The sequence below is a fragment of the Salvelinus alpinus genome, chromosome 18, assembly GCF_045679555.1.
Source record: "Salvelinus alpinus chromosome 18, SLU_Salpinus.1, whole genome shotgun sequence".
NCBI lineage: Eukaryota > Metazoa > Chordata > Actinopteri > Salmoniformes > Salmonidae > Salvelinus > Salvelinus alpinus.
This window is the reverse complement of record NC_092103.1, coordinates 42270260-42283432: the sequence shown is the minus strand read 5'-3', so window position 1 is coordinate 42283432 and position 13173 is coordinate 42270260. Positions and strand designations below refer to the sequence as shown.

The 13173-nt window shown below is 42.7% G+C and overlaps 1 protein-coding gene across 2 annotated transcripts in view; it reads right to left on the bottom strand.

Annotated features, from left to right (window-relative positions):
• Positions 1-13173, bottom strand: part of tln1 (talin 1) — a 142169-nt gene that overhangs the window by 5627 nt on the left and 123369 nt on the right. For both annotated transcript variants that reach the window (XM_071351904.1, XM_071351905.1), the window contains 5 exons: positions 7824-7929; positions 3717-3841; positions 3120-3245; positions 2136-2198; positions 565-747 (listed from right to left, as the gene is read on the bottom strand). In XM_071351904.1, the coding sequence (XP_071208005.1) occupies positions 565-747; positions 2136-2198; positions 3120-3245; positions 3717-3841; positions 7824-7929 (603 nt within the window). The remainder of the gene's footprint in view (positions 1-564; positions 748-2135; positions 2199-3119; positions 3246-3716; positions 3842-7823; positions 7930-13173) is intronic.

The window sequence follows — 13173 nt, the reverse complement described above, 5'->3', positions numbered from 1 at the left end:
TCACTCCCTCCCTCGGAAACCATTTCTCAGCTCCGGCCTCCTCCAAATGAGCCCTAACTGTGGTCTTTGACGCCCCCAAAAAGTTTTTTTTCCTAAGAAATAAAAACTGCAGAACCCCAGAAGGACTGGTCTAAGCTGGTCTAAACATTATTGTTGAAGAGGCAGTAGAGACAAAAGCCACAATTAAAATCAAATGGCAGGGACGTAGTTTAGGCCAAAAGAATTACAGTGGGTATTGACAGGGTCTGTAGCCATTAAAGACTAATAGCATACAAAACGGAAATCACTGTGACCAAATCAGGAATTGCTTCACTGCGAGGGATAAGGCTGTGCTAAAACCAACAAAGACACACGTCACCGCCCTATGGGATACTCAGTCTTTATGACAGAGTCATAGCAAGTTTACCACTGTGTCACCATTGAAAAACCTTTTGACTGACTGTTAATCATCAACTGACTCCCCCTGTCACATTGGTTTGTATGTATAGACTGAGCAGACAGAGCAGCTGCCGGGGGGGTAGAGGACACAATAGAAGAAGCTCTATAAGTACATAGCACTCTGACCTGTAGCCTCTTCATGGTCTGGGAGTCCTGGTCAGCCTTGACCTTGCAGGCCACCAGGAGCTGGGCAGTGGAGGCAGACACCTGCTTGGCTGAGCTGACCAGCTTCTCCTCGCTGGCGTGGCCCTGCACCGCCGAGTTGGCTGCCTCGCACAGGTTGCTGGTCGCTGCTGCCACCATTCGGGCCTAGTGGAACAGAGAGTTGGAGAAGAGGGTTGTGAATGTATTCCGTTTGTCATCAAATCGGTGAGATAAATGAATGCCTCTATTATTAATTCACATGTGTAGACAAGAAATGATGCCACCATAAATTTAATAAGTTATATTCCTTAGTAATGGTGCTACTTTAGGTAGATTTTGATCATCTACTGGTTAAGGAATATTCAAATACCTCATCTACTGGTTAAGGAATGTTCGAATACCTCATCTACTGGTTAAGGAATGTTCAAATACCTCATCTACTGGTTAAGGAATGTTCAAATACCTCATCTACTGGTTAAAGAATGTTCAAATACCTCATCTACTGGTTAAAGAATGTTCTAATACCTCATCTACTGGTTAAGGAATGTTCAAATACCTCATCTACTGGTTAAGGAATGTTCAAATACCTCATCTACTGGTTAAGGAATGTTCTAATACCTAATCTACTGGTTAAGGAATGTTCTAATACCTCATCTACTGGTTAAGGAATGTTCTAATACCTTATCTACTGGTTAAGGAATATTCAAATACCTCATCTACTGGTTAAGGAATATTCTAATACCTCATCTACTGGTTAAGGAATGTTCTAATACCTCATATACTGGTTAAGGAATATTGTAATACCTCATCTACTGATTAAGGAATATTATAATACCTCATCTACTGGTTAAGGAATGTTCTAATACCTCATCTACTGGTTAAGGAATATTCTAATACCTCATCTACTGGTTAAGGAATATTCTAATACCTCATCTACTGGTTAAGGAATGTTCTAATACCTCATCTACTGGTTAAGGAATATTCTAATACCTCATCTACTGGTTAAGGAATATTCTAATACCTCATCTACTGGTTAAGGAATGTTCTAATACCTCATCTACTGGTTAAGGAATATTCTAATACCTCATCTACTGATTAAGGAATATTCTAATACCTCATCTACTGGTTAAGGAATGTTCTAATACCTCATCTACTGGTTAAGGAATGTTCTAATACCTCATCTACTGGTTAAGGAATGTTCTAATACCTCATCTACTGGTTAAGGAATGTTCGAATACCTAATCTACTGGTTAAGGAATGTTCTAATACCTCATCTACTGGTTAAGGAATGTTCGAATACCTAATCTACTGGTTAAGGAATGTTCTAATACCTCATCTACTGGTTAAGGAATGTTCTAATACCTCATATGCTGGTTAAGGAATGTTCAAATACCTCATCTACTGGTTAAGGAATGTTCAAATACCTCATCTACTGGTTAAGGAATGTTCTAATACCTCATCTACTGGTTAAGGAATGTTCTAATACCTCATCTACTGGTTAAGGAATGTTCAAATACCTCATCTACTGGTTAAGGAATGACAGTGACACTTACGGCTGAAATGAGACCTTGAGACCACTGTCCATCATCCACTGCATTGGCTGGGCAGGCGCCAACCTGAGAGAGCACAGCAAAAGAGAGAGGGAAAGTTAGTCTGGACACACAGGTCTGGGAGAAAGTTAGTCTGGACACACAGGTCTGGGGAGAGAGTTAGTCTGGACACACAGGTCTGGGGAGAGAGTTAGTCTGGACACACAGGTCTGGGGAGAGAGTTAGTCAGGGCACACAGGTCTGGGGAGAGAGTTAGTATGGACACACAGGTCTGGGGAGAGAGTTAGTCAGGGCACACAGGTCTGGGGAAAGAGTTAGTCTGGACACACAGGTCTGGGGAGAGAGTTAGTCAGGGCACACAGGTCTGGGGAGAGAGTTAGTATGGACACACAGGTCTGGGGAGAGAGTTAGTCAGGGCACACAGGTCTGGGGAAAGAGTTAGTCTGGACACACAGGTCTGGGAAAGAGTCAATCTGGTCTGGGGAGAGAGTCAGTCTGGTCTGGGGAGAGAGTCAGTCTGGTCTGGGGAGAGAGTCAGTCTGGGCACACAGGCCTGGGGAGAGAGTCAGTCTGGGCACACAGGCCTGGGGAGAGAGTCAGTCTGGTCTGGGGAGAGAGTCAGTCTGGGCACACGGGCCTGGGGAGAGTGTAAATCAGGCCCGGGGAGAGTGTAAATCAGGCCCGGGGAGAGCGTAAATCAGGCCCGGGGAGAGCGTAAATCAGGCCCGGGGAGAGTGTAAATCAGGCCCGGGGAGAGTGTAAATCAGGCCTGGGGAGAGTGTAAATCAGGCCTGGGGAGAGTGTAAATCAGGCCCGGGCCACTCAGACGGGTTGAATGACTAGAGCATGAGTTACAGTTAGACGTTACTACCCAGTAGACACAGCTGGGCAAAACTGGTTGAAAAGACGTCATAATTACATTATTTCAACCAGTGAATTGCACCCTGGTTAGGCCCCATACCGTACTGATAACTCTGGAGCGCTTACCTTCCCTTGGGCCACCAGTTCCCTCTGGGCGGCTGAGGCAGCTTTGACCAGAGCGCTGGTGGCGGCTGCGATCGATTTGGCCGCCTCCAGGATCTGCTCCTCGAAGTTCAGGCTCTCGTCCGCTTCCTGTTAACAAAACACAGAGAATGTTGGAGTCAGGAAACACGTTAAACACGCCATAACCTACTTTATGGCGCGACAAGTTGAGGACGCGGTTACAATACACATCCTAAGTGGTGTTAATAGGCCTGTTCTACTCTACACCACTATGATGAGCACAGAAGGTGTCAACTACAGTATGTAACTCAAGCCCTCGACTCAAACATGAACATCTAAATGGATATCTAGACATTTTAAGTGGACGGTATCATTACTGTAAGGGTGTTCAAAGTGGACAGCGGACAGCTAACTAGTCCAGGAGGCCTCTACCCTTGCGGTCAAGACTGCGTAAACCTTTGCACAAGGAGTGGAGCACCAACACATGGTCTCTGATCCATAGGTGGAGGGTTAGTGTGTGACTTTGTAAACCGCAGAGAGGCTTAGCTGGCTGGGCGAGGCATGGGGACCTCCTGACGTGGGCAGAAAAAGCCTCCTGACCTTGGGTTTGGTGCGGGGCCTCAGCAGCTCCAGTTTCCTGGCGGCCGCTTCAATGGCGGCAGCAGCTCCCAGAAGCTCGTTCTCAGCGATGACCGTGGGGTCCTCGGGGTCCACCCATTCCGTTCCTGTTGACACACACAAACGACATGTTAGTGCTAAACAACAGTACTCTTATTTATGGTCACTATGAGGCATTACTGAATGCTCCTGTACAGTACATCACATGGTTATCTTCATAACAGTTTTTGTCACACAGAACATTATGCCACAAAGTTGTACTTTGAAAATGGAATGGTAATAAACATTCATTTTGCAGGTATATACATTGTGTTGGGAGCCCATTGGTCCAGTGCATCACATTCAACATCACATGGTTACCATATATACACTGTTATAGTTCTCTTCTAAAGGAATATAGATTTCCTTTCCACCAGTGAAAAAAGTGATTTAAAAAAAAGTTAAGTTAAAAAGTTATCCTTTTGAGATAAAACTATAATAAATCTATTCACGCCACCAAATAACTGATTAAAACACACTGTTTTGCAATGAAGGTCTACAGTAGCCTCAACAGCCCTCTGTAGGGTAGCACCATGGTGTAGCCAGAGGAAAGCTATTTTCCATCCTCCTCTGGGTATATTGACTTCAATACAAAACCTTGGAGGCTCATGGTTCTCACCCCCTTCCATAGACTTACATAGTAATGATGACGACTTCCGGAGGACGTCCTCCAACCTATCAGAGCTCTTGCAGTATGAACTGACATGTTGTCCACCCAATCAAAGGATCAGAGAATTAATCTAGTACTGAAAGAATAAGCTACAGCTAGCTAGCACTGCAGTGCATAAAATGTGGTTGACTCAAAGAGAAAGACAATAGCTGAACAGTTTTGAACAAATTAGCTATATATATTTGATTGTATTATTTTTTCACTTTCACTTATCTAGCTAATGTAGCTAGCTAATTTAGCCTACTCAAACACTCGGTTCAAACAGAAAGGAATTATATTTATGTTAGCTAGCTGGCTAAGGCTAAGTGATGATGCTGTTTGTATGTGGCAGCTACAAAAGTGAACTGTTTGGGCGGGTGATCGGGGGTGTATTTATTCCGCAGATTCTGTTGAAAAACTTTTCTTAAACTAAAGCAAACGGAACGAAATGGGGATAAACCTACCTGACTTTGTACTAATGATTACACCCTAGATCAGCTTAGATGCAGGCAAGAGTGTGCAAGGCGGTATTGAATGTGTCACTGTCTGTCACCTTGATTACTCAAATTTGTCTCTTGACCTGTGCACCTATGTTATAAACTTTAATTTGTAGCCTAGGTTGTAGCAACCTCATGATGGGTATAGGGAAAATTTTAGTATCGTGTAGTAGCCTAAACCTATCGATGTTACATTCAGCTGGGTGAATGGAATATGAATGAGAGTCATCCATTATGCTGTAACACAAATAAAGACATGGTCATAAATCTCACTGATATTAAACGGCACAGACCGCCACTGCTTTCCACATCCTCTGTCCTACTCATGCCTTTAGATTGCTACTGTATTCATACTGCCGATATGATGGACAGCCTTTCAGTGGGCTGTTACCACGTACTGCTCACCACATCAATCTCCACGTCTTTTACCAGAGAGCAGATATAGACGTTCCTGTCTCATCGTCTGTTAAATCAAGACGTGGCATTATCACCAAGCCAGCGGCGAGGATTCCCTTTCAGGCTAAAGCATCTCTATCGGGGACTGCAGAAGATTGCTCTTGGGGGGGGGGGGCTTTAGTATTTACCCTCTAAATCGGTGGGCGATGTGCTCATGGTGCTGTCTTGTTCTTGACACCTCCGGGATGGGGACTGGAGACGGCCGTGTGAAAGAGAAGGGCCCGTCGGGGCAGCAGTTAAGTGGGGGTGCTGTAAATTGAGCCTCAACGTTATGCGGGGCGGCCGCCCCCCTCTGACAGACTTGGGCTGAGTCTCATTCCAGAGGTGCTACCCTTCCATTCGTTCTGCCCTCGTTCGATGTGCTTAACAAATCTGACATGACTAGGTATAGGTGTAAGCAATATCTCCGCAGGGTTTCAGTCATACTGCTAACACCTATCCTGCCCTATTAGATGTGTGACGCGATAGCAAGCTAGGCCAGAAGGGGAGCGGACAACTTTCAGAAATAAACTACAGCCATGGGAAGCTGCCATGCTTCCTCCTAAATAAACTACAGCCATGGGAAGCTGCCATGCTGCCTACTAAATAAACTACAGCCGTGGAAAGCTGTCATGCTACCTACTAAATAAACTACAGCCATGGGAAGCTGCCAGGCCGCCTCCTAAATAAACTACAACCATGGAAAGCTGCCATGCTGCCTACTAAATAAACTACAGCCATGGGAAGCTGCCATGCTGCCTACTAAATAAACTACAGCCGTGGAAAGCTGTCATGCTACCTACTAAATAAACTACAGCCATGGGAAGCTGCCAGGCCGCCTCCTAAATAAACTACAGCCATGGAAAGCTGCCATGCTGCCTACTAAATAAACTACAGCCATGGGAAGCTGCCATGCTGCCTACTAAATAAACTACAGCCGTGGGAAGCTGCCATGCTGCCTACTAAATAAACTACAGCCGTGGAAAGCTGCCATGCTACCTACTAAATAAACTACAGCCGTGGAAAGCTGCCATGCTTCCTACTAAATAAACTACAGCCATGGAAAGCTGCCATGCTTCCTACTAAATAAACTACAGCCATGGAAAGCTGCCATGCTACCTACTAAATAAACTACAGCCATGGAAAGCTGCCATGGGAAGCTGCCATGCTACCTACTAAATAAACTACAGCCATGGAAAGCTGCCATGCTTCCTACTAAATAAACTACAGCCATGGAAAGCTGCCATGCTTCCTACTAAATAAACTACAGCCATGGAAAGCTGCCATGGGAAGCTGCCATGCTACCTACTAAATAAACTACAGCCGTGGAAAGCTACCATGCTTCCTACTAAATAAACTACAGCCGTGGAAAGCTGCCAGGCCGCCTCCTAAATAAACTATAGCCATGGGAAGCTGCCATGCTTCCTACTAAATAAACTACAGCCGTGGAAAGCTGCCATGCTTCCTACTAAATAAACTATAGCCGTGGAAAGCTGCCATGCTGCCTCCTAAATAAACTACAGCCGTGGAAAGCTGCCATGGGAAGCTGCCATGCTACCTCCTAAATAAACTACAGCCGTGGGAAGCTGCCATGCTTCCTACTAAATAAACTACAGCCGTGGAAAGCTGCCACGCTGCCTACTAAATAAACTACAGCCATGGAAAGCTGCCATGGGAAGCTGCCATGCTACCTCCTAAATAAACTACAGCCGTGGGAAGCTGCCATGCTTCCTACTAAATAAACTACAGCCGTGGAAAGCTGCCATGCTTCCTACTAAATAAACTACAGCCGTGGAAAGCTGCCATGCTGCCTACTAAATAAACTACAGCCATGGGAAGCTGCCATGCTGCCTACTAAATAAACTACAGCCGTGGAAAGCTGCCATACTGCCTTTTGGATAAAGGCGTGCGTCCTCATGCTTCCCAGACAAAACATTTCGGAAGAGTTCATGCATATATTATGACAACATTTTGTGATGTTTTTGGTCTTCGGTGAGGGTTTATCAGCTGTTCAGGAAGACAACATTGTTCCTAGAGGCAAGCCGAAGTTCGGAGCAGAAAGTCTACACCCCTTCGTCAGTGATTGGTTAACAGTAGAGATTCTTCAATAAAGTCTCTTGTCATTCAACGAGAGACTAATTGTTTTCATGCACATTTTTTTTTTTTTTGAGAAATACTGCACCAAACAACTTAATTAGATGTAGTTTGATGAAAATTTATGACAGATTTCTTGAGTTATCTTAGATTAATTCTGACTATTTTGAGGAAGTGAATAGTGGCTATGGCTATGCCGCTTTTTCCTTGTTTTTCAAGCAAATATTGAGCAAGTATTTTAAGGGAGTTCATTTCGGCTAGCTGAGTTCAGCTAGGCGCCAGCCAAACTGAAACATGCTGACGCCTTAAGGAGAGGAGAGGTGGAAGAGTGACACGTGGGAAATGTAGTTCTGTAATAATAAGAGGTCAAGGTACCCTTCATGGCCTCGGCGGCCTGGATGAGCTCGGTGACGGAGCCTGCCACGCGCTTGGAGTAGTTAGCCAACTGCTGCTTGAGCTCGTGGCTGGGCTTCTGGATGATCTGTGGGAAGGGGACAAAGGAGAGACAACAACAGTTAGTCAGTCTCTCTCTCTCTCTCTCTCTACTAGAGTATTTGTAGGACTAACACTGCAGCCAAAGACAGGGGATCTTTCGCAATGAATCTTTCCTCGAATCCTCTCTCCTCAAAACACATTGGACCTTCTCCTTTAATACAGTCAAGGAGGAGGAGATAGGAGGAATCCTAGAAATACTAATTGAGCCACAGCCCCCATTGACACCTCAGACTTCAGCTAGATTGCTTATGCTTCAAGACATTGCAATTCAATCATCTGTCACCTGCTGTACCTACTAACACTGCTGGGTCTTCCATTTGGGACCATGAAAATGTAACACTGCTGGGTCTTCCATTTGGGACCATAAGACTATTTCTAACTGACAGTTAAAGGTCTTTAAAAATAATTGGGTGACAAATTTAAGATAAAGATATCAGGCTATTTACATTTAGCAATAAATAAAGGTGCTACAAAGACACCTTGTTAACAAACATAAACCACTCAGCCTCCACATGCCAAAGCACATTAGCAGTTTAGTCCAATTGGATGTGGACATAGGTGATCATGTGGGAAGAGCTTGCTAGTTGGTAGTGGCAGGGTGGTAGTGGGAAAGGGTGGGTTATCCCAGAGCCATAGGCAGTGTCTGAATATGTTACCAGACATCAAATCCTTGCTTTCCCCATACTGGTTTCTGCAATTCCTCTCAAAGCTCATTGGATGAGAGGATCCAAAGTACCTCCCTCGGTCCTCCTGCAATGAGCTTTGACAGGAATTCAGGACACAAGATTTGACAGCTAGTAATGTTTTCAGACTCAGCCATAGATACAGAGTTCAGCTAACTAGTTCAGAGTTCAGCCATTACAATGCAGAAAGGACCAGCATTGGAACATTTGGTGCCAACATGGCATGGTCTATAGACGTCTAGCCTCAAACAAACAGTCAAACTCAGTATATAATATACAGTAGATGGCTCTAGCCAGTCCCAGGCAGTGCCCCACTCATTATGTGTGTGTGTGTGTGTGTCAGTGTCCTCAGAGTGTCCTCCAGTGAGATGGACCTGGCCAGTTGGGCCTGGCAGATGACAGGTGCAGGGCATTAACAGTGCTCTGTGCCTGTGGGACGCGCTGCGCCGAGGCATGCTGCGCTCCAGTTCATTCAGATGCGCTACTAGGAAAAGACAAGAGGAGCAGCGTGGCTGCACAGGAATGGGTGGCATGGCCGCTAGCCACACGCAAATACATACTGTACGTAGGTCTACACAGGGACGCAACACACACAGGAAAGTCACATTTACACACGGGAGTAACACACACACGTAATGAGTTGACCTGAGCCCCAAGGTCATGGAGAACTAGAATAAGGAACTTATACTTTTGAAACAATACAGGGCATGGGAAAGTAATGAGTTGTGTGTATTGTGCACTCAGGCAGAGAATTCCAACACACTCGGGCACAAACACATTATGTACATATACCCTGTACACACATTATGACAAACGTAAATCTCCATGCAGCAAGATAACATTAGTTACATATGTGTTGTTAAGAATAATCTGTGTATTTCTCAATGCATTGATGTGTCAACTTGCTAAAAATCAAACATTATTTATAGTATTAGGATACTACCGCTTCTAGTATTAGGATACTACCGCTTCTAGTATTAGGATACTACCGCTTCTAGTATTAGGATACTACCGCTTCTAGTATTAGGATACTACCGCTTCTAGTATTAGGATACTATCATATTAGGACACTACCGCTTCTAGTATTAGGATACTACCATATTAGGATACTACCGCTTCTAGTATTGGGATACTACCGCTTCTAGTATTGGGATACTACCGCTTCTAGTATTAGGATACTATCACTTCTAGTATTAGGATACTACCATATTAGGATAGTACTGCTTCTAGAATTAGAATACTATCGCTTCTAGTATTAGAATACTACTGCTTCTAGTATTAGACTACTACCATATTAGGATACTACCATAGTAGGATACTGCCGCTTCTAGTATTAGGATACTACCATATTAGGATACTACCGCTTCTAGAATTAGAATACTATCGCTTCTAGTATTAGACTACTACCATATATTAGGATACTACCGCTTCTAGAATTAGGATACTACCGCTTCTAGTATTGGGATACTACCATATTAGGATACTACCGCTTCTAGTATTAGGATACTATCACTTCTAGTATTAGGATACTACCATATTAGGATAGTACTGCTTCTAGAATTAGAATACTATCGCTTCTAGTATTAGAATACTACTGCTTCTAGTATTAGACTACTACCATATTAGGATACTACCATAGTAGGATACTGCCGCTTCTAGTATTAGGATACTACCATATTAGGATACTACCGCTTCTAGAATTAGAATACTATCGCTTCTAGTATTAGACTACTACCATATATTAGGATACTACCGCTTCTAGAATTAGGATACTACCGCTTCTAGTATTGGGATACTACCATATTAGGATACTACCGCTTCTAGTATTGGGATACTACCGCTTCTAGTATTAGGATACTACCATATTAGGATACTACCGCTTCTAAAATTAGAATACTATCGCTTCTAGTATTAGGATACTACCATATTAGGATACTACCGCTTCTAGAATTAGAATACTACCGCTTCTAGTATTAGACTACTACCATATTAGGATACTACCGCTTCTAGAATTGGGATACTATCGCTTCTAGTATTGGGATACTACCGCTTCTAGTATTAGGATACTACCATATTAGGATACTACCGCTTCTAGAATTAGAATACTATCGCTTCTAGTATTAGAATACTACCGCTTCTAGTATTAGACTACTACCATATTAGGATACTACCGCTTCTAGTATTAGGATACTACCATATTAGGATACTACCGCTTCTAGTATTAGGATACTACCATATTAGGATACTACCGCTTCTAGTATTAGGATACTACCATATTAGGATACTACCGCTTCTAGTATTAGGATATTACCATATTAGGATACTACCGCTTCTAGTATTGGGATACTACCATATTAGGATACTACTGCTTCTAGTATTGGGATACTACCATAGTAGGATACTACCGCTTCTAGTATTAGGATACTACCATATTAGGATACTACCGCTTCTATTATTGGGATACTACCATATTAGGATACTACCGCTTCTAGTATTGGGATACTACCATATTAGGATACTACCGCTTCTAGTATTGGGATACTACCATATTAGGGTACTACCGCTTCTAGTATTAGGATACTACCGCTTCTAGTATTGGGATACTACCATATTAGGATACTACCACTTCTAGTATTAAGATACTACCATATTAGGATACTACCGCTTCTAGTATTAGGATACTACCGCTTCTAGTATTGGGATACTACCATTTTAGGATACTACCGCTTCTAGTATCGGGATACTACCATATTAGGATACTACCGCTTCTAGTATTGGGATACTACCATATTAGGATACTACCGCTTCTAGTATTGGGATACTACCATATTAGGATACTACCACTTCTAGTATTAGGATACTACCATATTAGGATACTACTGCTTCTAGTATTGGGATACTACCATTTTAGGATACTACCGCTTCTAGTATTGGGATACTACCATATTAGGATACTACCGCTTCTAGTATTAGGATACTACCACTTCTAGAATTAGGATACTACCATATTAGAATACTACCGCTTCTAGAATTAGGATACTACCATATTAGGATACTACCGCTTCTAGTATTGGGATACTACCGCTTCTAGTATTGGGATACTACCATATTAGGATACTACCGCTTCTAGTATTGGGATACTACCATATTAGGATACTACCGCTTCTAGTATTGGGATACTACCGCTTCTAGAATTAAGATACTGCCGCTTCTAGTATTAAGATACTACCGCTTCTAGTATTAAGATACTACCGCTTCTAGTATTAAGATACTACCATATTAGGATACTACCGCTTCTAGTATTGGGATACTACCGCTTCTAGTATTAAGATACTACCGCTTCTAGTATTAAGATACTACCGCTTCTAGTATTAAGATACTACCATAGTAGGATACTACCGCTTCTAGTATTAGGATACTACCATATTAGGATACTACCGCTTCTATTATTGGGATACTACCATATTAGGATACTACCGCTTCTAGTATTGGGATACTACCATATTAGGATACTACCGCTTCTAGTATTGGGATACTACCATATTAGGATACTACCGCTTCTAGTATTGGGATACTACCATATTAGGGTACTACCGCTTCTAGTATTAGGATACTACCGCTTCTAGTATTGGGATACTACCATATTAGGATACTACCACTTCTAGTATTAAGATACTACCATATTAGGATACTACCGCTTCTAGTATTAGGATACTACCGCTTCTAGTATTGGGATACTACCATTTTAGGATACTACCGCTTCTAGTATTGGGATACTACCATATTAGGATACTACCGCTTCTAGTATTGGGATACTACCATATTAGGATACTACCGCTTCTAGTATTGGGATACTACCATATTAGGATACTACCGCTTCTAGTATTAGGATACTACCGCTTCTAGTATTGGGATACTACCATATTAGGATACTACCGCTTCTAGTATTAGGATACTACCGCTTCTAGTATTGGGATACTACCATTTTAGGATACTACCGCTTCTAGTATTAGGATACTACCGCTTCTAGTATTGGGATACTACCATTTTAGGATACTACCGCTTCTAGTATTGGGATACTACCATATTAGGATACTACCGCTTCTAGTATTAGGATACTACCACTTCTAGAATTAGGATACTACCATATTAGAATACTACCGCTTCTAGAATTAGGATACTACCATATTAGGATACTACCGCTTCTAGTATTGGGATACTACCGCTTCTAGTATTGGGATACTACCATATTAGGATACTACCGCTTCTAGTATTAGGATACTACCACTATCTAGGATTACTACCGCTTCTAGTATTGGGATACTACCGCTTCTAGAATTAAGATACTACCGCTTCTAGTATTAGGATACTACCGCTTCTAGTATTAAGATACTACCGCTTCTAGTATTGAGATACTACCATATTAGGATACTACCGCTTCTAGTATTGGGATACTACCGCTTCTAGAATTAAGATACTGCCGCTTCTAGTATTAAGATACTACCGCTTCTAGTATTAAGATACTACCGCTTCTAGTATTAAGATAC